The 22,091-nt window shown below is 45.5% G+C and overlaps 1 protein-coding gene across 1 annotated transcript in view; it reads right to left on the reverse strand.

The window, feature by feature from the left end:
* The window catches only part of FANCI (FA complementation group I), a 24,289-nt gene extending 2,754 nt beyond the window's left edge, over positions 1–21,535 (reverse strand). The window contains exons 1-34 of the mRNA XM_030955329.1: positions 21,400–21,535; positions 21,250–21,322; positions 20,573–20,703; positions 20,011–20,167; positions 19,875–19,932; positions 19,397–19,438; positions 19,025–19,148; positions 18,042–18,127; positions 17,744–17,876; positions 17,440–17,532; positions 16,808–16,944; positions 15,837–16,017; positions 15,155–15,242; positions 13,872–14,002; positions 13,152–13,222; positions 12,156–12,270; positions 11,646–11,768; positions 10,489–10,557; positions 9,339–9,440; positions 8,339–8,521; positions 8,123–8,244; positions 7,585–7,749; positions 7,154–7,333; positions 5,717–5,880; positions 5,240–5,316; positions 4,685–4,801; positions 3,922–3,973; positions 3,242–3,369; positions 3,051–3,119; positions 2,838–2,925; positions 2,311–2,495; positions 1,638–1,694; positions 1,495–1,554; positions 691–777 (exon numbers count right to left, since the gene is read on the reverse strand). Coding sequence (XP_030811189.1) covers positions 691–777; positions 1,495–1,554; positions 1,638–1,694; positions 2,311–2,495; positions 2,838–2,925; positions 3,051–3,119; positions 3,242–3,369; positions 3,922–3,973; positions 4,685–4,801; positions 5,240–5,316; positions 5,717–5,880; positions 7,154–7,333; positions 7,585–7,749; positions 8,123–8,244; positions 8,339–8,521; positions 9,339–9,440; positions 10,489–10,557; positions 11,646–11,768; positions 12,156–12,270; positions 13,152–13,222; positions 13,872–14,002; positions 15,155–15,242; positions 15,837–16,017; positions 16,808–16,944; positions 17,440–17,532; positions 17,744–17,876; positions 18,042–18,127; positions 19,025–19,148; positions 19,397–19,438; positions 19,875–19,932; positions 20,011–20,167; positions 20,573–20,703; positions 21,250–21,322; positions 21,400–21,483 — 3,732 coding nt within the window. The 5' untranslated portion in view covers positions 21,484–21,535. The remainder of the gene's footprint in view (positions 1–690; positions 778–1,494; positions 1,555–1,637; positions 1,695–2,310; positions 2,496–2,837; positions 2,926–3,050; positions 3,120–3,241; positions 3,370–3,921; positions 3,974–4,684; positions 4,802–5,239; positions 5,317–5,716; positions 5,881–7,153; positions 7,334–7,584; positions 7,750–8,122; positions 8,245–8,338; positions 8,522–9,338; positions 9,441–10,488; positions 10,558–11,645; positions 11,769–12,155; positions 12,271–13,151; positions 13,223–13,871; positions 14,003–15,154; positions 15,243–15,836; positions 16,018–16,807; positions 16,945–17,439; positions 17,533–17,743; positions 17,877–18,041; positions 18,128–19,024; positions 19,149–19,396; positions 19,439–19,874; positions 19,933–20,010; positions 20,168–20,572; positions 20,704–21,249; positions 21,323–21,399) is intronic.
* Positions 21,536–22,091: the final 556 nt, after the last annotated feature.

The raw sequence follows: 22,091 nt of genomic DNA on the forward strand, positions 1-22,091 counted from the left end.
GTTCGTTCCCCATGGTGACAGAGTGGTGAAGGACATGCAGCATTTCTGCCCATTTCCATACACTCAGGGAAATGCTAGGAAGATCATACTTGTGGCTTTTTTAAACCCTTAACATCACAGGAAAGTCTGGGACAGCTGACGAGACGGAGGAAATGCTGTCTGGGAGCACAAACAAAGGACATCAAGGACCAGGAACCTGCCAGCCTGCTCACTTGCTCCCAAACAAATAATCCAGTCATTTTCAACTGCTTTACTTTAGTGGAATCCATGCCTTCCTTCATCTTTAAATGCACTGATAAAATTAAGAAACACTTAAAGAGGATGCAACATCAGTTCCAATAAATTAGCCCATATCTCTAATTTCATAGCTTACCCCAAATGGTGAAAATACCAGACAAGGCAGCCTAGCCAGATTGACCTTTGTTTCATGTCCATGAGATTTTAAGCTGCATTTAGTGAAGATGGCTTTTTTGTTATGGTTTTTGTTTTGGTTTTTTTGTTGTTGTTGTTGTTGTATTTTGTTTGGTTGTGCTTTTTTAGACTTTTCTCTGAAATTACAGTATATTAAATTTTGGTTTTACATAAAGGCCAAAAGACAAATTGTCTGGTGATCTGTAAAAAGCCACCAGGTACCACAAAGCTTGAGGTATATGATCCTGCCCATGTTCTCATGGAGTGAGTCAGTCTTACCATTACTGTGGAGACTGCAGCAGCTTCATCTTCTTTCTTCTTCTTTTTCTTCTCTTCTACAAAGCTTAAGCTCTCACTGTGGATGTTCTGAAGGAGAATGCCAAAAGATGTGTCATTAGAGGGTAAGCAGGGAAGAAAGGCCAGCCAAGAAAAGCCAGAGAAGTCCTTGCTCTAGCCAGCTAACAGCATTACCAGCTAGATAACAGAGAGGTAGCAATATAAGGGTAGAATTAGGTGGGATCTCAAAAAAAAAAAAAAAAACAACCCAAAACCAAGAAAGAAACTAATTTTGTAATTTATACAGTCAGAAATATGCATGCATGAGAAATCTCCAGCAGTGATGGCTCTGCACACCCTGACACCTTCCCCAATATGTTGTAAAACTCCTGTGATCCTCACATAAGTACCCAGGTCCTCTCCAGGCAGATAAATCCCAGCTCCAGCACTGCAGTCTGTGGCACCCACGTTACTTCACACTGTGATGACTGCAGTGTTGTTGACCTTTATTTGCCATTGTGGTTAACAGCAGTATTAATCTCATCCAAAAAACCCCACATGAACAGAGGGGAAAAAATCCCAGCTAAAGCCCAGCTCCTTCCCTGCTCAAGCAGAAATCAGCATGTTCAGTCCCAATGGTGCTGAAATGTCTTATGCTATATTTGACAAAGTAAAGCTTGAACTGTAAGAAACTCAGGTCATGTCAAGAAGATTAATAATCCCCAAGAGTGCCTGTGTACTGAAGCTGATACACCACTCAGCATCAGACAGACTGCGTGTGATTCTGCCAGTTAATTTAAGCCTCACCTGTACGTAAGTAATGAATGAGTAACACTGTGGGGTCAGATGGGAGCCTGAGAGTTTCACCTGCAAAGGAGCAGACAGAGAGGCTGCTGTTACTCCTAACTCAAGGCAATGAGCCATTTCCCCAGGAATTTGCTCACACTCACCAGCTTTTCCAGTCTTCCTGGGATGGTATTTGAGCTGCTGCGGCAAGCCTGGATATACTGCAAGGAAAACGGGAGTTTCTTCTAGGTGTGCTCTTCCCATCCTGTGTCCAGCTGGGGCTCAAAGCAGCTCACACAATGGCACAGTGGGGAGGGCAGGATTTGCACAGATATCCTCCCCAGTGGCTTGTTATATCCCAAATGGCATGTCTGCATTCCAAAGCTGTGAGAGGAGAGCTCTGGGGCAGTCACCACCTCGTGGAGCTCAAAGGAGCTCCACAGGCTTGTGTTTCATGGCCCAGTTCCCCCAGGTCCTGCTTCAGGGAATGGGAATGAGTGGCAAGGGCAGGGCTGGTGAGCACTGTGAGAACACTGTGAGTGCCCTTCATTGTGCACACACTTGTGTAGAGGAACCCACAGCACAAACTGGAAACAGCAACTCCAAGCCATGCAAAGCCAAATTCAGCTGGAGAGAAGCTTTTCTTTTATCTCCATTGGTACAACTATTACTGCTTAGAAAGGTCACAAAATTGAGGGCATGAAAGCCAGCAGAACAAGAGATCAACAGGCCAGTCCTGAGCATAGCTGCTGCCAGGGGTCACTGTGAGCTTGCTGCAGCAGATGGGGAGAAGGTTTTTAGCTTAGAGGCAGCCCACTGTCAGCAGAGCACACTCACGTGTTTGATGAGGGAGGTGAGAATTGTGTATGTCTTGCTGAGGCTTCTCAGCAGTGTGTCCACACAGCTCCCTGCTGGGAGTGCAGTCTGCACCAGCTCATGATAGACTGTCAGAAGAGTTCCCAGCTGCAGAATTACACCTTTCTCCAGAGCCTGAGTTTGGTTTGATGCCTGAGAGGGGTCTTCTACAAGAAAGAGATGAGTATCTGGTGAATATATATCCAATGAATCCAGTTGTGCAGGTGGGAGGCACAAAAGACCATCTTTGTGTCTGATGCATAAAGCCCCAAAGGGGCAAGGGGAAAATAATCACTGGAGAGATTTTATGACAACACCTTTGTTCATGTGCAACCAGCTCAAGGGAGAGTTTAACCTGACCTCAGATGATGCTATCTCAAAATCCTGAAATATCTTTTTGCTCTCTGTCTTTACCTGTTCTTGACAAAGCTGTAACAGTAAGAACTGGACAGAACTTTCATTAAGTAAGAACTTTCATTCAGTAAGAAGAAAGTAAGAACTTTCATTACCTGATGTGTCTGACCCCAGACTGGTGAGTTTCTTGATAAGCCAATCCACCTCTTCAAGGACTTTATCCACCTGACCCAGAACCAGCAGCTGAGACAGAAACCAATAACAAAACAGATTTTTGGAAGTGTTTGGCACAACAGGAACCTGCAAGCTGCTCCAAGCACAGTAGGCCTGGACACTGCAGGTGTCACACGCATGCTGTTCTGACTCACACAGACAGTGGGGGCTGCAGTCTTGGCATTCACTACGGCAAAATGGCACCGACCCTCCACTTCTATGTCCTGGGCAGAGGAGAGAAAACAAATTCTGGTAAGACTTTAACTGCTGTCACACAGTTTGCACCAGAGATGCACTCAATTCTGACAGCACTATGAGGAAGAGCTCAGCTGCTCCTGCATCATACCTGATCTATATCTCCCAGGCAGGCGTGGATGTCTTGTGCAAGCTCCCGCAGGAGACCAACAGGGCTCTTGTAGAGAACATGGACACTGAAGAGCAGAGACAGCAAACCCTTGCAGCAAGAAATATCCTCTGTGGGGAAGAGAAAGTGACACAGTGCCAGGTGCAGAGCTTGCCTAGCTACTTAGGAAGATCAGATATCCAGTGAGGGAAAGTCTCAGATTCAGTATGGATTCAGCAGTAGGTGAAAATCCTATCAAAATACCCCAGCTACAAAAGCAAGGTTTAAAACATCAGGCATCCCTTGTAATAGTGCAAGGGGAACTACGGCCCACTGGAGCTGTTTGGTCATAGGAAAATGGTGACCAAAAGCACAGAGGAAGTGCAATACAAACCCTGGCAAGAGTAATGTCTTTCCAGAGTATAAATCCCAATTTGAGCCTAAATAACAAGGCAGAAAAGTCAAGTATGTGAGTGGCTTCCTTTCCTTCAGAAATACTAATAGTTTTAGAGATGGAGCTCCCTCTCTAAAACTTGTACTTACATCACAATGTTGTGCCAATCTGCCACAGAATGGGACCTGAATGTATCTTGACAAAGAGGTAAAACCAGGACAGAGCATGTAAGGGTCTAATGTCAGACCTGACACATCACATCTAAACATGCTCCTCAAAGCTTACTTACCAAGAGCATTTTCTTTGCAAACTTTGACTGTCCAAGTCAGGAACTGAAGGAACTATTTAAGAGGAGAAAAGATACCATGATTTTGAAACAGAATTCAAAACACAGCATTACTACTAGTAATAAAAATCCAAGACAATGAATCACAGCAGAGGAAGATGAGTAGGGAACCCAGCTGTGCCCTGTCAACTTCCACAAGGGACACTTAGCCTAACTAACAAGTCAAAAACTGAGGCCCAGGGCAGGGTAATGGCTATACATCCCCTTGGACAGAGTAAGAGCTCCATTTAATTTAAGGTAAATGATGACTCCAGACTTCTGGCACAGTTAGTGCAGTTTCTAGCTTGTAAAATTGGGGCACTTTAGAAAATGACTCCTTGCATGGAAGGAATTAGGCACTCAGCCAGTTTGGACTGGACACAAGTTTGCTGGCCTTTTTTGCCTCTACTCCCATGTGGAGGCCACACCACAACTAGGCTATGTTAGGAGTCCCTGCTCAGGCAAACAAATCATTCAGGTGCCCAAAGGCAGGATCAGAATGTGCAAGAGTGGGATGGCAAGACAACTTCCTCTGAAGTGTCCTTGCAGATGTGTGACAGGAGAGCCCTTCACAGTGTAACAGAACTGTCCCTTTGACCTGGTGTGGTCTGTGGGAGGAGGCAGGACACACATGTCAGAGCCCACAGATGCCAACCCCATCTGATAATCTCCTTCCCACACACCTAAGGCTATGACACCCAGCCACCATGTGAAGGCTGAGGAGTACCTGCTGTGAGGCTGGGTCCAGCAGTTTGGACAATGTGGAGAGAACAGTGATGAGTGACTGGGTTTCCTTGGCATTGAAGTCATCTTCAGCACTGCTGAGCTGGTTCACCAGGGACCTCTGGTTAGGGGAAGGAAAACACTCTCTGAGTGTGAATATGTGTTGCATAAGCAAATAACCAGAAGCTGCAAGCAGGTAAAGGGATCAGCAGCAAGGAGAATGACAAAGAGTACAAAAACAGGACTCTTCTCAAGAACAAGTGCTGATTTTTGATAGGAGTGCTTACATACAGCCTGCAGATGGTCAGTGTGACTTTTAGAATACTCAGTTAAGTTTATGCTGCACTGAAGAACCTAGAGTTCTGTAAATACACATGCACATCCACCCACCCTAAAGAAGCTTTCCTCAGGGATCAGAAACTTCTCTGAACTGCTAGTGAATCAGTGCCACAGTTGCTATCACATACTCAACCCTGTGGTCAGGCAACAGAGAGCTAGCAGTGTTTCCTGCCAGAATCCCAAATGCTTTGGAACACTTGCAGCACACAGTGGTACTCACCTGAAACTGTCGGATCTGGAAGGCAGCTTTCTCTGTGACATTAATATCCGCTTCTTCTGCGTCACCATCAGTAATATCTGGCAGAGACAGAAAGGTGCAGAAAAAAAGCTAAATGCCAAGAGCAGAATACAGGATTTATTTCCAAAAGTGGGAAAGACTGCTCACAGCTAGAGGAGGAATACAGACTGCAGAACCACGGTGAGCTGAAAAACATGTTAAAGGCAAACTTCAAATAGATGAATGCTGTGTCAGACCCCAGCTATCCTCTGCTGACAGACTGAGAGCTCTATAAAGGCAGGTAAAATATATCTCTAGAACCTGTCTCTGGTGTGAAAATCTATGCTACCTAAGCCCACCTTGTTGCTGAGAAACAAGAACCAGACCCATCTCTCCCTAGTTATGGATAAAAGGTCCTGCCCACACATGGGCTGGAAGCTGGAGGGTAGAAACCAGAGCAGAATGGTACCATGTGCCTACCCAGGGCTTGCAGGAACTGGGGGATCTTGGCAGAGTACAGCTGCTGCACCGTGTTGAAGATCCGCAGCAAACCTTCCAAGCACAGAAGTGAAATGCTTTTGCCTTTCTTCTTCCCTGATTCTTCAACAACGGTGGGAATTGAAGTGTACCTCCAAAGCAGAACCCTGTGGGATGGCAGATGAGATTAACTCCAGTAAAGCTGGCTGCACAGGGCAAGAACTAGATCTACTCTTAGGATTGCATTTTTAATATAACTACACTAGAAGGTCTCTTACCTACAGAAAATAGTGGGGAAGAGATCTTTTTTTAAGAAGATTTTATTTCAATGTCAGCAAAACAGCTACTGCATTCTTCCTGCACAGCTAAATAATTTAATTCTTTCCAGGTGCCAAGGGACCTTCCAATCCCATTTCAAGACCATCTTTTCACACTCATTTCTTCCACCCTGCTTTCCCTTTTTCTCAGACTACCCTGACCACTGGTGTCAAATCCACCAGTGACAAAAACAGCTTTACTCATGGCAGTTTGGTTCTGTGAAATGTCAGAATTCACTACAGAGCTCTCTATAAATAAAATCAGAAAGGTAAAGGCAGGCAAAGCACAGTAAAAACTTGTGAGGAAAGCAAAATTGTTTGGCCCAAAGAAGACTTTTCTATTTGTAGGCAAACATCATTTTCCTGCTTCCCCTAACCCCACTTCTTCCCTTTTTTGATCCCTCTCCTTTCTTCTCATTAGTTCTGTTGCCTGCACAGATGATCTTATTCTGTTTCAATGTCCAATCACGCAAAACATGTAGCTCACATGTAGTCCTAATGACTGCAACAAAAATAGCCTCTATTATTTGGGGTGAGACACAAAACCAGCATTATGCATGGCAGGGGTAATTTGCATTTTGTGCTCTCTGCTGACTGGGCTTTGAAAAGACCCCATGCAGATATGACCTAGATTCCAAAAGACATTTACATGGTTCACATTCTTGGATTTCCAAAGGATTAGATGCATGAATGTCTTCAAGCATCTTGCAGAAGTCCTAAACAAATGATTTCTAAAGCTTGTGTCCCTCATAAATCTGTTTTGTTCTGTAGCTCCAAGTGAATTTTAACTTTTCTTCATTCCAGAGGCCCCAAGAATCCAGCCTGTAATCATCTTACCTTCTCTGTGACAAAAAGTGATGAACAAGAAGTCAGAAAGAGGCTGAAAATGTTTGATGGCATTTGGTTATTCCAGGCCAAGTTATTAAAGCTGTATCACTCACTATGGCACAGAAACTGTAGTGCCTCCACTTGATTTCTCAGGAGCACAGGAAGGCACTGACCCCAACCCAGCAACAGCAACAGTATGAAACAGTTATGGACTGCATTCTTCTTCCAAAGAAGAATAAGAATCAAAAATCCCCCAAACGCATTGCTGATGTCTCCACGTGCCACACTGACTCACTGCGTGATTTTGCAGAGGTTCTGGAACATCTTCTCAAGATTCTGTCCGTCTGGTCCGTCTGTCTGTCCCATCTCCTCCAGCTGCTGCACCTTCTGCAGAGCGACGCTGACGGCGTAGCGCAGGAACTCCGTGCTGGAGCGCAGCACAGCCAGGCTCTCCTCGTGGCTCTGGGCATTGTCCCTGCAGGACCAGAACTCTCAGAGAACTGGGGATGCACACAGGAAGCTCAGGGGTGGCCTATGAGATCCCAAACTTAATATGCATTTGCAGATAAAATCTCTGGCTGAACTGAGGGTGGAAAAGACCCATTGTTTTGGTAGCTTGTAGTGAACACTCAGAGGGTAAGAGCTGCACCAGCCTTTCCTGCACATTAACACATGGTTTGAATCGATGTCTAGCTCTGCTCCACAGAGGACTGGACACCTTCTCACCTGAACAGAGCTGTGAGCAGAGTAGATACAAAACCCATGGACAGGAAGCTCCGTGCAGTTTTGTTGCTCAAGGCAGATTTGTTCTTTCCAGCTTTCTCCTTCAGGATTTCAGAGAGTTTGTTGTAACACATAAACAGGCCTAGGACATCCTCAAACTTGTTCTTACTGCAATAAAATAGCAGAAAGTATTAATGGAGAAAATGCATTCTTGGAGTTTCCCATTTGAAGCTTCATCTGCCAAATTACACAATGATGCTGCCTAAATGATGAAACTTGTTACATCCCCCTGCCTCCCTAACAGTGTATACCTCACCCAATCCTCCTCAACCTGCTCTTCTACAAAATGTCAGATCCCATCTCCCACAACACATGACATTCCAAAGGAAAACACTCCCCAAGGCTCTGTGAGTGGCTGTGCCATGAGGCACTCATGCTCAGATCACTGATTCTGTGTTGGCACTGCCAATGAGGCTGTACTCCGAAGAGCTGGGCAAATAATAGCACAGCTACAGCTATAGGGTAAGATTTAATGTTTTACCTGAAATTCCCAATGTTGAAATTGTACTCAATCAGAACCTCACAAATTCCCATCACCTGAATGGCATAGATGTTGTTTTTCACACCGACACCAGAAGACAGCGAAAAATCTGCTGATTTATCCTGAGAGGTAAAGGAAACAAGTGGAAAATCTTTTCAAAAACTGACAAGAACTCAGCGTCTTCTCCCACTGAGTCAAACTGAAAATCTGATTTACCAGTTCAAAGTCTTCCAACTCGCTCTTGATCATTCGTCGTGTGACAGATTCTAACATCTCTTCAAAGTTTTGCTGAAATCCCACACTCTCCTCCTCCTCCTCGTCATCTTCAGCTCCTTGGCACAGACGCACAGTGCTCTTGTACCAGGCAAGGCAGTGCTGGATGCAGCAGAGCAGGTGGGCCTGGAGGAAGCAGCCACACAGTCACACTCAGCCTCTGAGCTGGAGGTCACTGGCAGCAGTGGACATGGCCCAGACTGTTCTGGTGGGATGTAAAGGGCTGTGGCTGCCTTTGTAACTGCCTTGAGTCTTGAGGATATGCCTGATTCCCAAATTGAGGGGATCAGTAATCTCACACAAAGCTGCTCAGTTCCAGCTTCAGACAGTGCTCTGTATCTGAGCTTTTCTAGATGGGATGTAAAGCCTTAACTCCCACTGCTCCCTCCACCAGCCACCTCAGGTACTGAAGGAGATGGGAAGGGAATTTCCAAGGGGACTCTCACTCTAGCTGAAGTGTCTGTGCCCTTCCCGGGTGTGCTACTGCACACAAGCCTCCTTAGGGGAAAACAAAATGATTAATTTGAATTTGTTCCCTTGGAAATCCAACAAATCATTGAGGTCTCATCTCCAACAATTTCAAAGGAGCAAAACCAAAGGACAAATTCTTCCCCTGCTACACACACACACACACACTGCACAACTATTTTATGTGGAATTAAGTTAAAGGAGAGAAAAAACCCCGTAGGGTGAACTCAGTGGAGGATAACAGAAGAACACTATTCCTAGAGCATTTTTCACACAGGTCCCCACAATCACTATGCTTGGGGAGCTCAAATAAATAGCCTGAGGCAAGGGTGAGATGCCCAGCTCTGTTGCTATTAAAAGAATTGCTCCAGGCTAGAAGAGGCTGAAGAAGTACAAGGTATTCAGCTCATGCAGGACAACTAAAATGCTAGTAACAGATGAGCTTGCAGCTGTGGCCAACCAATATAGCTCTTACCAGCGGTTCTTGCAGAAAGATTTGATCTCCCTGAGCCATAATACATCCCTCCAGTTTGAGTGGAGGCAGGAGGTCTGGCTGGGGCAAGTAATATTGCTTTATCTGTCACAGAAAACAAGAAATAAAAATAACCAGTTACTTGGTAACTGAGCCTCTTATGATGTTTGAAAACAGAGCACAATCATCTTTGTACCCCATTCTAGAGAGCAAAACCTGGCACTGTGATAAGGGGACTGTACAAGTACATGAGCCATGTCATCTCCTCTACTGGTGATTAAAATCCCTTCTTGAGTTGCTCCTGTAGCTCAGCCAGGACACGTCAGTGCCCTAAAACAAGATTAGCTGACCACTTGCTGTTCTGTTGCCTCAACAAGTAACATCACTTTCACCCCACCTGCAGTGTTATCCCTCCTTTAAACAGTGAGGATCAATAGCTGCTGCTGCTATTGAAAGTTATAGATACATAATGATGCTATAAAATTTTACACCTTTACACCAACTTACTATTAAGTGCCCTCTGTTACCCAAAAGCTGTCTTGGCTCTGTTCATGTTCCTTTCCCAGACCCTATACTGTCATGGGAAAGCTGGAATTAGTCAGCATGAACTCTTTGGATGATTAAAGGGGAGAAAATTACTTGTCTCAAAGAAAGCACAGCCTGTCCAATGGATTGAGGAAATGTGATTGTCTTGTTGCCATGAGCAACACTGCTGGGGGATGAGTTAATCCTCCCAGATCCAACATGGACTTGGGTATTCTCCCGATGGGAAGACAGCAACAATAATTACTGTGTCAGCACATATCCTTGGGGAACTATGGGAGGGTAATTGCTGTGCACTGCTAAGGAACAGGGAGAGCACAAAGAACTTCCATGGGCTCACACTTTCCACAGCACCTAAGAACTGAAGGGTTGGAAAGAGCTCCAAAAGATCCTTCCTCTTCCACCCGATGGCAGGAAATGAGTTTGTCTCCAGATGTTTACCCAGTCTGCTCTCTCAGTGTAGCAGGGGTTTGAACACCTCCTTAGGGAAGTGTCACAGCACCCAAACATGCTTCCAGTGTGAGGGAAAACAACTTCCCCAATATTTAATTGTTTGCCATTTTGGTTGAAGTGCAGAATTCTGCAGCCCCATGACGGAGCAGGACTTTACCTGGGACAAAAGTGTTTCCATTATAGAGGTGGCCAGCTGGGAGTTCCTGCGAAGGACATCATAAAAACCCTGGAGACAGGAAGGAAGGACAAGTTGGCTGACACAGCAGAGAAAATGAACCACAGGCATAAGAAGTTGGCGTCATCAGACTGCAATGACACTCTGGCACCGCAAGGAACCATGAGGAAGTAACAATGTGCTCAGTGTAAAACTCCATACCTGGCAAAGCAAAGGCACCACAGAAAGAAGGTATGAATCAGAAAAAGTACGAATTTCCTCACAGGGGCCCTCTCACAAGCTGTATCTCCCTAGCAGCGGTGGCATCAAGCCCAGAGTGACTTTCACTGCTATTTAACACAAGCACAAGATCCAACTTCAAACTGTGAAACCCTGCTTCAAAGGCAAAACAAGCCAGTGGGGAAACTGTAGGAGGCAACAGATCCTGAAGACTGAGAAAACTCAGTGGATGGATAAAGCAAGCACAAGTTTTCTAGCAACAGTGACGAATACACCCAGAACTTGAAGCTCACCAAAGGTCAATCCAACCCAAGATAAGAAGGAAACAAAACCTCTCTGACTGGTATAGGGATTTTTTCCTCAAGGTGGTACTCCATGGTTATAACACAACCTAAGATATGCACCCAAAAATGGCCTTTATAACAGGCCTATCACAACAGACCTAAGGACAGCCAAGATTTTATAGAAACTTGGAAAGGAAGAGGAGAAAAGACAGATCCCTGATGCAGTCTCAAGGAAGTTTCTCCATACTCTCCAGACAGGGTTTTCTTTGGAGCCCATAATTAACTCTCAACAGCTCCACATCTACCCAGTGCCTGTTATACCACTCCTCCTCACAGGGCATCAAACAGCCTTCCTATTCCCTAGGCCCTACCACAGCAAGACAGACTTTGACATATTTTTGCTCTTAAACAATGCATGAGCTGAAGAAGACACATCAACGTGTCTTTGGGTGCATAATGGTCAAAAAAACAGCAACAGAAGGAGTGAAAACATGTTACACGTGTCCCATGAAGAACAAAACTGAGCTGAAAGGCTGTTTTTCACAGTAACATGGCTGTTATTTACCTGAGGCTAGAGAAGAATCAGACCACAGAAGAGCTTGTGGCTGTTTAAGAGACAGAAGAAACCATGTTTACCTCATATAACATGAGTCGAACGTCTGCTTGCTGGCTCAAACATCGCCTCAGGCTGCCCAGGATTTCTAGGCAGAAGGCCTCATTAGCTGCAGAATTATAGCAGGCATGAACATCTGCCTGGACCTGAGAAGGAACATTAGTCATGTTATACTGGTTACAGTATCACAACACAGGAGCAAGGTGATAAGGGTCTGGCCCCTGAACAATCGCTGAGATAGTCCTTGTGCTGCCAGGCTCCTCATCACTGTCATGGAGCAGTGGGAATGCTCTCCAGAGCACTGGTGTAAGAGAGAATGGCTCTGAGAAGCAACATCTCCAGGCCAGCTTCTCTTTGCACATTGCACTTCCTAAAGCTTTCCTTACAGGAAGGAAATCCTTGCTGGATTTCCAGCACTAATCCTTACTAAAGCTGTATTTCCATTCTGGGGGAACACTTTCCTTTTGAGTTGTTTCAAACAGTGGGTACTAGACACCAGACTGTCTCACATGGGACTCCAGAACAGCACTCACCTGAGTGGCACCAATGGCCTGGCTGCACTGGGAAGAGGACAAGCTGCCCAGAACCTTAAAATTTCTTAACAGGAGCAAAAAGCCAGCGACTGCAGCTTTACGAGCATCGAGCTGCCTGGGAATTGGGACAGGAAAGAGGGTTATGTAAGGAAATGTGGAAGCAAGAAGCTCAGAAGCACATAAAATATCAACTCAGCAATGAAAAAAAGGCCGCAAATACAAAGTGACTGGGCCTTGTACAACTGTATTTCCCAAAAGGGCAGTACAGTTCCAGACAATCAAAGCTCGGCAGTTTGCTGGAAACTCCCCTGCTCTACACTCTCACAATATTCAATCTCCTTTCTGTCTTACAATGCTCACACTCAGGAAAAGCCCAGGCCAAAACCCAAGTATTAAATATCCCTTGAAAGCTGGGAGAGTGTCACAGACCTCAGAGTTGGAAAATTCCTAATAAAAACCTGGTATTTTGCTTTACTCACAGAAACATCAAGTCCTTCCCAAGACCAAGTCCCTTGCTTTGAAAAATAATCCTAAATTTTGAATTCTATATTCATAACCAGGTAGCCACTGGCCAACAAAATCCAGTCTACAATCACAGCAGGATGGTTTGCTCAAAGCATGACCAAGACAACACCTTGTAAGAGATCAGAGGGAACATGGCAGCTCAGCATTTTGATCAGTGGCTCCTTCCAGACCCTCCCTGGATGTATTTAGCTGTGAAATTGGTTTTAATTTTGCCTATGCATTTGGAGTTCCCAACAGCTTTCTGAACTTGCAAAGCCCATTCATTCAGAAGGGGGCTGGGATTTTTGCTACTGGGATTCAGTGGAGCTGTGGCTGTACCACAATTCCAGGCTAAAGGGACAGGAGACGTCACTATCCAGTTATGGGAAGAACATTATAAGAAGACACTTAGCTCAAAATAAAAAATACTTCTGCTCCAAAGCCATAAATGAGTTGTAGAAATTTTTTCAAAGAATCCTCTCCCCGGCTTACCTGGAAAAGATAGCTTTTTGGAGAACAAGTATCAGGGAGTCCCTCACTGACATGCTGACTTTGAGCAGAGGCTGGAAAGGAAAATAACCTTTGGAGAGAAAAGCACTACGGCATGCCAAGCCCTTGGGGCATATGAGCTCATCTTCCTCAGGCCCATCTGGCCCTGCATTTCCAGTACTGTCATCAGTACAGTAGGAAGACCAAAACATTTTAAAATAGACAAGAAAACCCATAGAGCTGTGGCAGTGAGACACCTTAGCAGGTCAGTGAGGACACAGCGCAAGGGCTTAGGAAAATAACTGTTATCCCCAGGTTGGACAAAGCAGGTGAAAGCTAAAACACCAGGGCAGTAGCTCAGCCCAGGCAAAGAGGAACACTGACATGGAGCTTGGAAGGAGAAAAATCAATGTGACAGCTACAGCTGTTCAGCTAAACACTGTGGACTTAGTTTTCTACAGGGTGCAGCATCTGGGCATCTTCCAGATGAAAGGTCAGCACAGAGCAGTTTTGGTCCCGTGCCAGACCACACCATATGCTTTTTGCTAGAGGGCACATGCAAATCCATGCTTGAAGAACAGTTCCATGCTACACCAAACAACCCACAGCAGAGAACGAAGGCTTATTTCATGAGGGTTATCAGATCATGCATATAATTGTGGCCCAGAGCTGTCACTGGAACTGAAGAAGCAAGGAGATCCATGGAGAAATGCAAAGTTTTACCTGTACTGCCCGGAGAAGGCCTTGCACTGTGTCAATGGGCAGAAAGGACAAATTGTCAAAGGTCTCTGTGACTTTGGAGGATGAAGTCTGAAGCACGAGAGGAGCAGATACAACAATATTGGACAGCAAGTCTGAAAAATAAAAGGACAAAAAGAACAGCTGATGCCAAGGGGCCAGAAAAGCCTCAGCAGAAGATGTCTGCAGAGCTAACAATTACAGACTAATCAAAGACCTTCCATGGCACAGAGAGGTCACTGACAAACTGAGTCTACTGCAGACACAAAGCACTAAAAACGCTCCCAGCCCAGCTGAAGGGCCTCACCCACCAGAGGGCACTGAGATGCAAGGGAAGAGGCTGCAGCACTGACATCCCAGCAGCCCCAGTGGCTCCCAAGCCCAAGAACGAGGAGAAAGCAAGGCTGCGAACGTGGAACAGGCAACTGACTGATGATTGCGATTTTCCGTGCGTCAGCTGTTCCATGGCAACTGCCTGCAAACATATTTTTCACCTGTGATGAATACAAGGCAATCTGATGCAGCTGATACCTCAGTCAGAGGAGAAGGAACAACTGATTTTCTTGGCTTCAGGTCACTTCAGCAGGTGCTTCAGAAACCAAATCACATCCTGGGCTGCATCAAAAGCAATTTGGCCAGCAGGCTGAGGGAGGGAATTCTCTCCTTCTACTCCACTTTGGTGAGAGCCCCCTTGGAGCACTGTGTCCAGCTCTGGGGCTCTCAGCACACGCAGGACAGAGACCTGCTGGAGCAGGTCCAGAGGGGCACAAAAGTTCTCAGAGGCTGAACCACCTCTGCTATTGAGATGGGCTGAGAGTTGGGGTTGGTCAGCCTGGAGAAGCAAACTTTGGGGAGACCTTGTTGTAGCCTTTTGGTACTCAGATGGGCTTTATAAGATGGGGACAGACTTTTTATCAGTAGCTTTGTGATAAGAATAGGACTAATAGTTTTAAATTAAAAGAAGGTAGATTCAAAGTGGATATAAAGAAGAAATTTTTTACAGTGAGGGTGGTGAAACATTGGCACAGGTTGCCCAGAGAGGCGGTGGATGTCCCATCCCTGGAAACATTCAAGGTTAGGCTGGATGAGGCTCTCAGCAACCTGGCCTAGTAGAAGATCTCCATGCTCATTACAAGGCAGTGCACTAGATGACCTTCAAAGGTCCCATCCAACCCACACCCAATTCTGTGATTCTATAATGAGTTTTGAGGAGCTGTGTTGTGACTGTCCACAGAGCAGAGCACATTTCTCTCTCTCTTTTCTGTTACCTATGAAGTGGCTGACAGGAGATGCTGCTTTTGTGAGGACTCTGTTCAGGACCTGCTCAAGAATATCACTTCTGATGGGCTCATGAACCTGAATGAGGAAGAACAATAAATAAAAATCAAAACCTTTAAGATATTCCTGTACTTCACAGCACAGGCATTGTACAGTACAAAGCAAATCCAGATCTGAGAGGTAAGCAAGGATGGTCACCAGGAGTCCCCTTTCAGCTAAATCCACACAGGTTTCATCCCAGGACAATCAGAACCAGCACATCAAGGCACACACAGTACACTCAGAACATAACGGTTCCAATCATCTATGGGATCAAAATTTAAGTTTGGTGAAGATGAATGGATTTCAATCCCACCTTGTCGGATTTTATTTGCACCTCTGAATTCCTCTACCTCTCTAATTTCTTGGAAACTGTACTACAGTTTATAATAATAGGGATTACACAAGTATCATGACAGCTGGAACAGATTAGAATTAGGTCTTCATGAGAATGAGGATGTCCTCTTCCAGATGGAAAGGGTCAAATAGGAGACAAAATCTAGTATTGTTTGCAAAACACTCACAATGGATATAGCAGGCAAGGTTTTGACACTGTTTACCAGGATAGAATAAGAACAGAAATTTGCTGGTTTTCCTCACACCAAAAAAATCTTTCTCCAAAACCTACATTACCTTAAATGTTTCCAGCAGGATATTTGCTCCCAGTCTGCAAGCCTGCTGGGCTGGCATTTTTGAAAGACCATAACTGTTATCAGCAGCTTTTCCTCCAAAGGGCTTTTTTGGTTCATAGGATTCCATTAGGCTGAAGCCAAGATCCACCAGGCCCTGAGTAACATGGTCCCAACCAAATGCACTGAGGAAAACATTAAATAGATGAGGAAAGAAACAACTTAGTCATAGGAAAGTTTGGATTAGAGCTGAGGCAAAATCTCCTGCAGTCATTCCAGGGTCCAAAGCAGCAGTGAGAGACACTTGATGACAGCAGGGAAGATGACAGCCCTCACAACCCTGTGCCTGTCCTTAGGCTGAGGGCCAGGTGCTCAGCACATCTCCGCAGTCCTGGTTCTCCATCAGAATTCCTTTCCAGCCCAAAGGTTCCCTCACCATTGGGAATTATGTGCCCTCAGGTCTGACCTGAACATAACAGCAGGCTACAGCTGGGATGCACAGGTACCCTACTGATGTCAAGATCTTCAAGTTGGAGAAGAAGAGAAGAGGAATGCCTCCCATCAAACTAAAGGACAACTGGCGACAGACCAGAGCTAAACATCCCACAGGATGTTTAAAGGACTAACCAGTAAACCAGATTAAACAGTGAACCTACTCCTCATTCCTTGATCAGAACACAAACTACAGCCAGCAGTATGACTCACACTGCAGATTAGGCCCTGATCAGTTTAGTCCTTTGTACCACCAGAGCCTGAGATTTGAGGTAGAAGGAGCAGATTTATACAGCCGCATGTTGTTGTTGGTTTTTTTTAATTCGCTAATATAAAACTGGGATAAAACCTTTGGATTTTGACACTGATCCCTACCAGCACATGGTCAGAAGTATTTAGCATCCCAGAGTGTTTTAATAAAGCTGAAACTCTCCCCACTTCTAAAGCCCATTGAATATTCTGCAGCACGTGGCAGTAACTCACCTATTTTTCACCACTTCCAGAATGACAGCAGTTATATCATATTGTTGAGGAAACAAATCCTGCAGAAACTTGGAGGCCTGAAGGAACTGCAGGTCCTTGCAGCTTCTTGTGATTGATGTTTTCAAGAAATCAAATATCTGGAACATAAAATCATTACGTGTGAGGAAATGATCTTTGAAATGGGACCTGTATAGTCTTGGGTATGTTCCAGTAAGAGCACCAGCCAGACACAAGTTCCACTACAGCCTGCCAAAAATCTTGACTCACTTCTTTGTTAGGACAAATACACCAGTCTCATTAAGTGCCTCAAGGAGGGTGACTTGCTGCCAGATGCTCTTCATGTGGCCACCACAGAGCCAAAACATTAGAAAAATAGACTGCTTTTCTTCTCATCCTACAATACCAACCCACAGGAATCACTGCTCTGGAAAATTGTGATATTGCTCTGGGGTCTTTTACAGTGCTCAGTAAAGTACAGCATACCAATGATCTAATTGCCTACTCACAAGCATCCTGAAACCATTTTAAGCCTAATTCTGATGGGACTCTGACCTAACCATGCTTCCTTTCCTTTACAGGGAGTGCAGAGTGCATCCCCATGGAAGCTCTCTGCAAGCTTATCAAGCACATACCTGCTCTTGTAGTCTGTGTTTCACAGCAACTGACAGCAGAAGAGCCACGCTGAAGGGACACAGGGCTCTACCAGGGTCCTTCTGTTGCTCAGTCTAGGAAACAGCATGGAGCAGTAAGAAAACTTGTTGTCTTTACTGAAACACCCTGGAAATTCAGGCAGCCATCAAGCACATGTCTCTTCAAACATATCACAGCACTCGCTAAAGAGAACGTGACTGCAATCATAAAAATTATTAAATCCCTTGTCCAGATAATAAATTAAGTTTTTAAACCAGAACAGTGGCTGCTCCATCTTTGCCATACCTTCAGATGCCTAATTAGCTCCTCACCCAGGTCCTGGTCCAGGTTGATGACAGAAACAATGTGGAGGATAACGGTGCCTTCCACGTGGCGGAGCTGGTCCAGGGGCATTGTGGCCACCTCAAGGTCCACTGACCTGTAAGTTTTACCAGAAAATAAAAGCCAGAAATCATTCTTTATGGATTAAGAAGGATGTTCTTGTACAAGGTTTAAGTGTTCAAATTCAAGGAGCCCTGGGCAGGAGCAGTGTGAGTACAAATACCCAGGTAGTAAAGAGAGGGGTGACAGAGCAAGAACTTACTCTGGAACCCTCTGTTCTTCCTTCTGTCTCTTATCCAGCTGGTTGAAAAAACTGATGATTCCTTCCAAAACAGTCTTCTTACTGCCCTGCAAGGCAGGACATTACAATAAGCCACTGCAGTATCCCAGAGAACAATACTCAATTCCCACACCTGTCACAAATCTCAGGGTATCCTTCATTTCCCTCCATAAATTGCTAAGGCAGGTGAGCACTCCTCTATGGCTCATTTCCAGATTTCCAGTTTTCATATTTCTTTTGACTGCACTTAATCCTTTTGACTGCATTATAGAATAGCTGGAAGAAACTCAAGCTCACAGGTGTTCTGATTGTCTTTTTTTTTTTTGAAGTTGTTATTAATTAGAAAGGATCCTTTATGTTTTAATCAATTGGGAAGGCTTTCAAATTCCTAACCTTAAATCTAACAATACATTTTGGACCCAAATGACCCTCTATAACACACATATAATTTGTCTTTGGATCATTTTGGCATTGACTTGGTTACAAATGAAGCAGGGAAAAGAGCCATATCACCCTGTCAAAGGGCAGAGATGTCCCTGGCAGTATCTGCTCTGCAGAAGAGCACAGGAGATGACACATTCCCAGTACAAGGCAGACTACAGCCCAGCAGACAATCATAGTGCATGAGCTATTATTGTAGCATGCAGATCACAGAGAGTGAGCAAAACCACACTGAAAAAAACCAATCCTCTCTGTTGTCTGCTAGCTCTGTGCTCATCCCTCATTTTCCAAAGATTTGCTTCTTTTCCCATAAGGAAGACCAAGATCCCACCTTTCTCTGAGCAGTCAGCTTCTTCAGTCTAGAGGGAGTTAGAGGAAACAAAACCTACTGGTGTTCTGTTGTGTCCCTACAGCATAGTTTGGGAACAATCAGAATCCCTGCCAAAATCAGGAGTACAGATGACTGGATATTTTCTTTCTGTTGGACTAAACCTGAGGGAAATCCAGATCCCGTGAGCTTTTACCTTTGCAGAAAGCAGCAGCAACTGATAGACCAGAGGGGGAATTTCCTGTAGGTCTAATTTGGAGAACATCCTAAGGACCTTTTCCACCACAAACTGCAGCTCCTCTCCTGATAGTGGAATATCCCTGTTGAATCAAAGATTGTTTTTTCATAAATTTATTTGCCAAGGCTCACTCACACATGGAATAAAAACCACAATGCCATGCCCAGATGTGTTTTGCATCCAAATGGATCTGGTGTGGATGCTACTGCATGCCATGGTGCTTTGCCTGGTATGGTCAAGCCTCCTATTTGTACTTGCCCCAAACTGCTTATGAAATAGGACACAGAGAGGACCATGGCACAAGTTGATGCTAAAGAGAAAAGGAATTACCTGAACATGTTGGCAAGATGTATTACACATCGAGGATCCCACCTGGTAAAACAAAAATATGTTGGAAGATTAAGAGCAAGCTGGATTATCATTTAGCTCTCCCCTCCTACACAATTATTCAATGTCACCACTTCCCTGTTACATTCTGATACTAAAATCAGAAGGCAGATTTCCACCAGAAATCATCAGCACCAACCCAACCACCCACATTTCCAGAGTTCTGAACTGCCCCAGCCCCTTTAATAACAAATGCCAGAAAAGGAATAAAAACAAGCACTTCCTGAGACCAGTTCATACAGCAGTCTCACAAGATCTGGGAACAGGCTGCTCCCTTGCTTTCCCAGCTAGAGAGGACACTGCCACAGAGGGCAGAGATTCAAGGATGACAGGACACACAGCCCATGGTGATGCCTTTTTCCAAGCACAATGTGAAACACAATATTTTGCCACGTAACCAAGACCTGCCAGACATACATACTTGCTGGAGCAGAGGGTATTTATCAGCTGTTTCTTAAACTCTTCCCCATTCAGTTCACCTGAAAAAGCAAAAGTCTTAGGAGCTGATTGCAGAGGAAGGGAGGACAAGCTGCAGAGAAGGAGCTGATAGGGGTTACCTTTCCCATAAGCCAGGTTCTCCTTTGAACTGGCCAGGGCTGTGAGAACAGTGGAAAACAGCTCCAAGGATTTCCCATTAGTCAGGTTGCCCCCTTTAATGACATCCACAAACAGGCTGGCAAGCTCTGCTAATGCATGGCCTGGTAGCTGGCGGGCCTGGGAGAACACACAACAGGAGAGAGTCTGAGGCAGTACACAAAATTCCACATACACATCCAAACTGTCACCAAAAACCAGCAGAAGACAGAATTTCTTACAGGGAAATGCTCCCTTTAAGGAAATATTCAGCCCTGAGATCTCTGTTTTGTACTGTTCTTTAGAGAACAGAGCAATAAATCAAGATTATGAGATTATAGGTTTAGAGTTTTCAGCCTAGGATTAAATATCCAAAGATAATCAAGTTCACACACTGAGCCAATTCTAATACAAGCTAATTTAGTCTAGGGAAGATCCATGGAAAGGATACAACTAATTTTCCTCAGTGGCTTAGTCAAGTATCTCAATTTACATATTAAATTATACTCAGCAGAGCCCAGGAAAGCCAGCCCAAAGGAGCTTTACCTCCAGCATCAGCAGTCCTATGATTTCAGACACCTTGCCCAGATGCAGGTCCCCTGACTCCACTAGTGGGACGCAGTGCTTGTAAACCTGGAGTCTCCTGAGAACACCGCTTCTCTGGGAACAGGGGGAGCCTTACAGCAAGCAAAAGAGGGACAGAAGAGAGGGGAGAAAAGTTATGCAAGTAACACGTTGCAAAACGACAGGAAAACAGCGGGGATAAACTGTCACCTGGCTGTAACTTCCTATTTTACCTATCTGGCAAAATAAATAAAAAACCCCAGAGAACAGGAAATACTTGGATAAAATAGCCGGCCACCCTGTTACCACATCCTGTGGTTCACTCAGCCTGCATCCGGAGACCAGGAAGGGTCAAAACTTTGAGAACAACCTGCTTGGCAATTATCTCTCACCTGGCCAGCTCAGTGCTACTGCAAGGCACCTAAGGGCTCTCAAAACCAAACCGCACTTACCACGGGCTCTTCACAACTCCAACCCAGTTTGCTATCTCCCCACATGTATTTTGGATGTCGTGCTGGCTTGTGACAGCCCTGACCAGCGGGTTTCTTCTAAAAGTGACAATTCCCTGTGCTGCTAAGCACTTTCCTGTGTGCTGCACCCACCGGCTCCCACCAGGGCTGGGGCCGCAGCCCCCCGAGCTCAGCCCACACATCACCCACCTTTGAAGATCCCTCTCAGCAGAGCCGCCGTCTCCCTGCCCTTCAGGGCCTGCCTGGTCACCATGTCGCCCAGCTGCAAGACAAGGGGATGCTGTGAGCCCCCACCCGCCCGCGGCGTACACCCGCTCCCCGCGGGCACCGCGCACCCACCTCGCCCTCCGCCAGGCTCTGCAGGGCCTCCTGCAGCCGCTCGGGGCCCTCCTCGGCCGCCAGCGACAGGATGCGCTGCGCCATGGGGCCGGGAAACAGCCGGGACCTCCGGGCCGCGGCTCCGGGCCCCGAAATTCCCGCCCGGAAGTGGCCGCGCGTCACCCGGGGAACAGCTCCCGCCCCCGGGGCCGCGGGTTCGAGTCCCGCGGGGGGAGCGTCGCTGTGTCACAGGGTGGGTCAGGCTGGGAGGGACCGCCCTGGGTCACCTGGTCCGGCCGCCCTGGTCAAGCAGGGTCGCCCTAGGTGTGAAAAATGCGTGTTTTGTGATTGGCTTTTCGCCAAATATTAAAATGAATATTATATGTGTTGTGTTAGAAAGTAATGCTGTGTTCATTCTCTTAAGCAGCGTGTTAAATATAGTTTTGGGTTATAAAAAAATGTTAAAATAGAAACTATGGTATGTAAGACACTTTTTTAAAAGAAAGGACTTGCAGCGAAATAGCAGCCACAGGACACCTAAATCTTTCAGAGAAAAAGAATTTATTGCTCCATTATGAGGAGAAACGAACTTCCCGCTTCATATGGGCAGGACGACGCCGTTAGGATTATGAGGAAGAAGTTGATGGTGACAAGACAGAATCCTGTATTTGAATGGAATTTATGCATCATGTATGAGATGTATGAATATGCAA

This window comes from Camarhynchus parvulus, chromosome 10 (assembly GCF_901933205.1).
Source record: "Camarhynchus parvulus chromosome 10, STF_HiC, whole genome shotgun sequence".
NCBI lineage: Eukaryota > Metazoa > Chordata > Aves > Passeriformes > Thraupidae > Camarhynchus > Camarhynchus parvulus.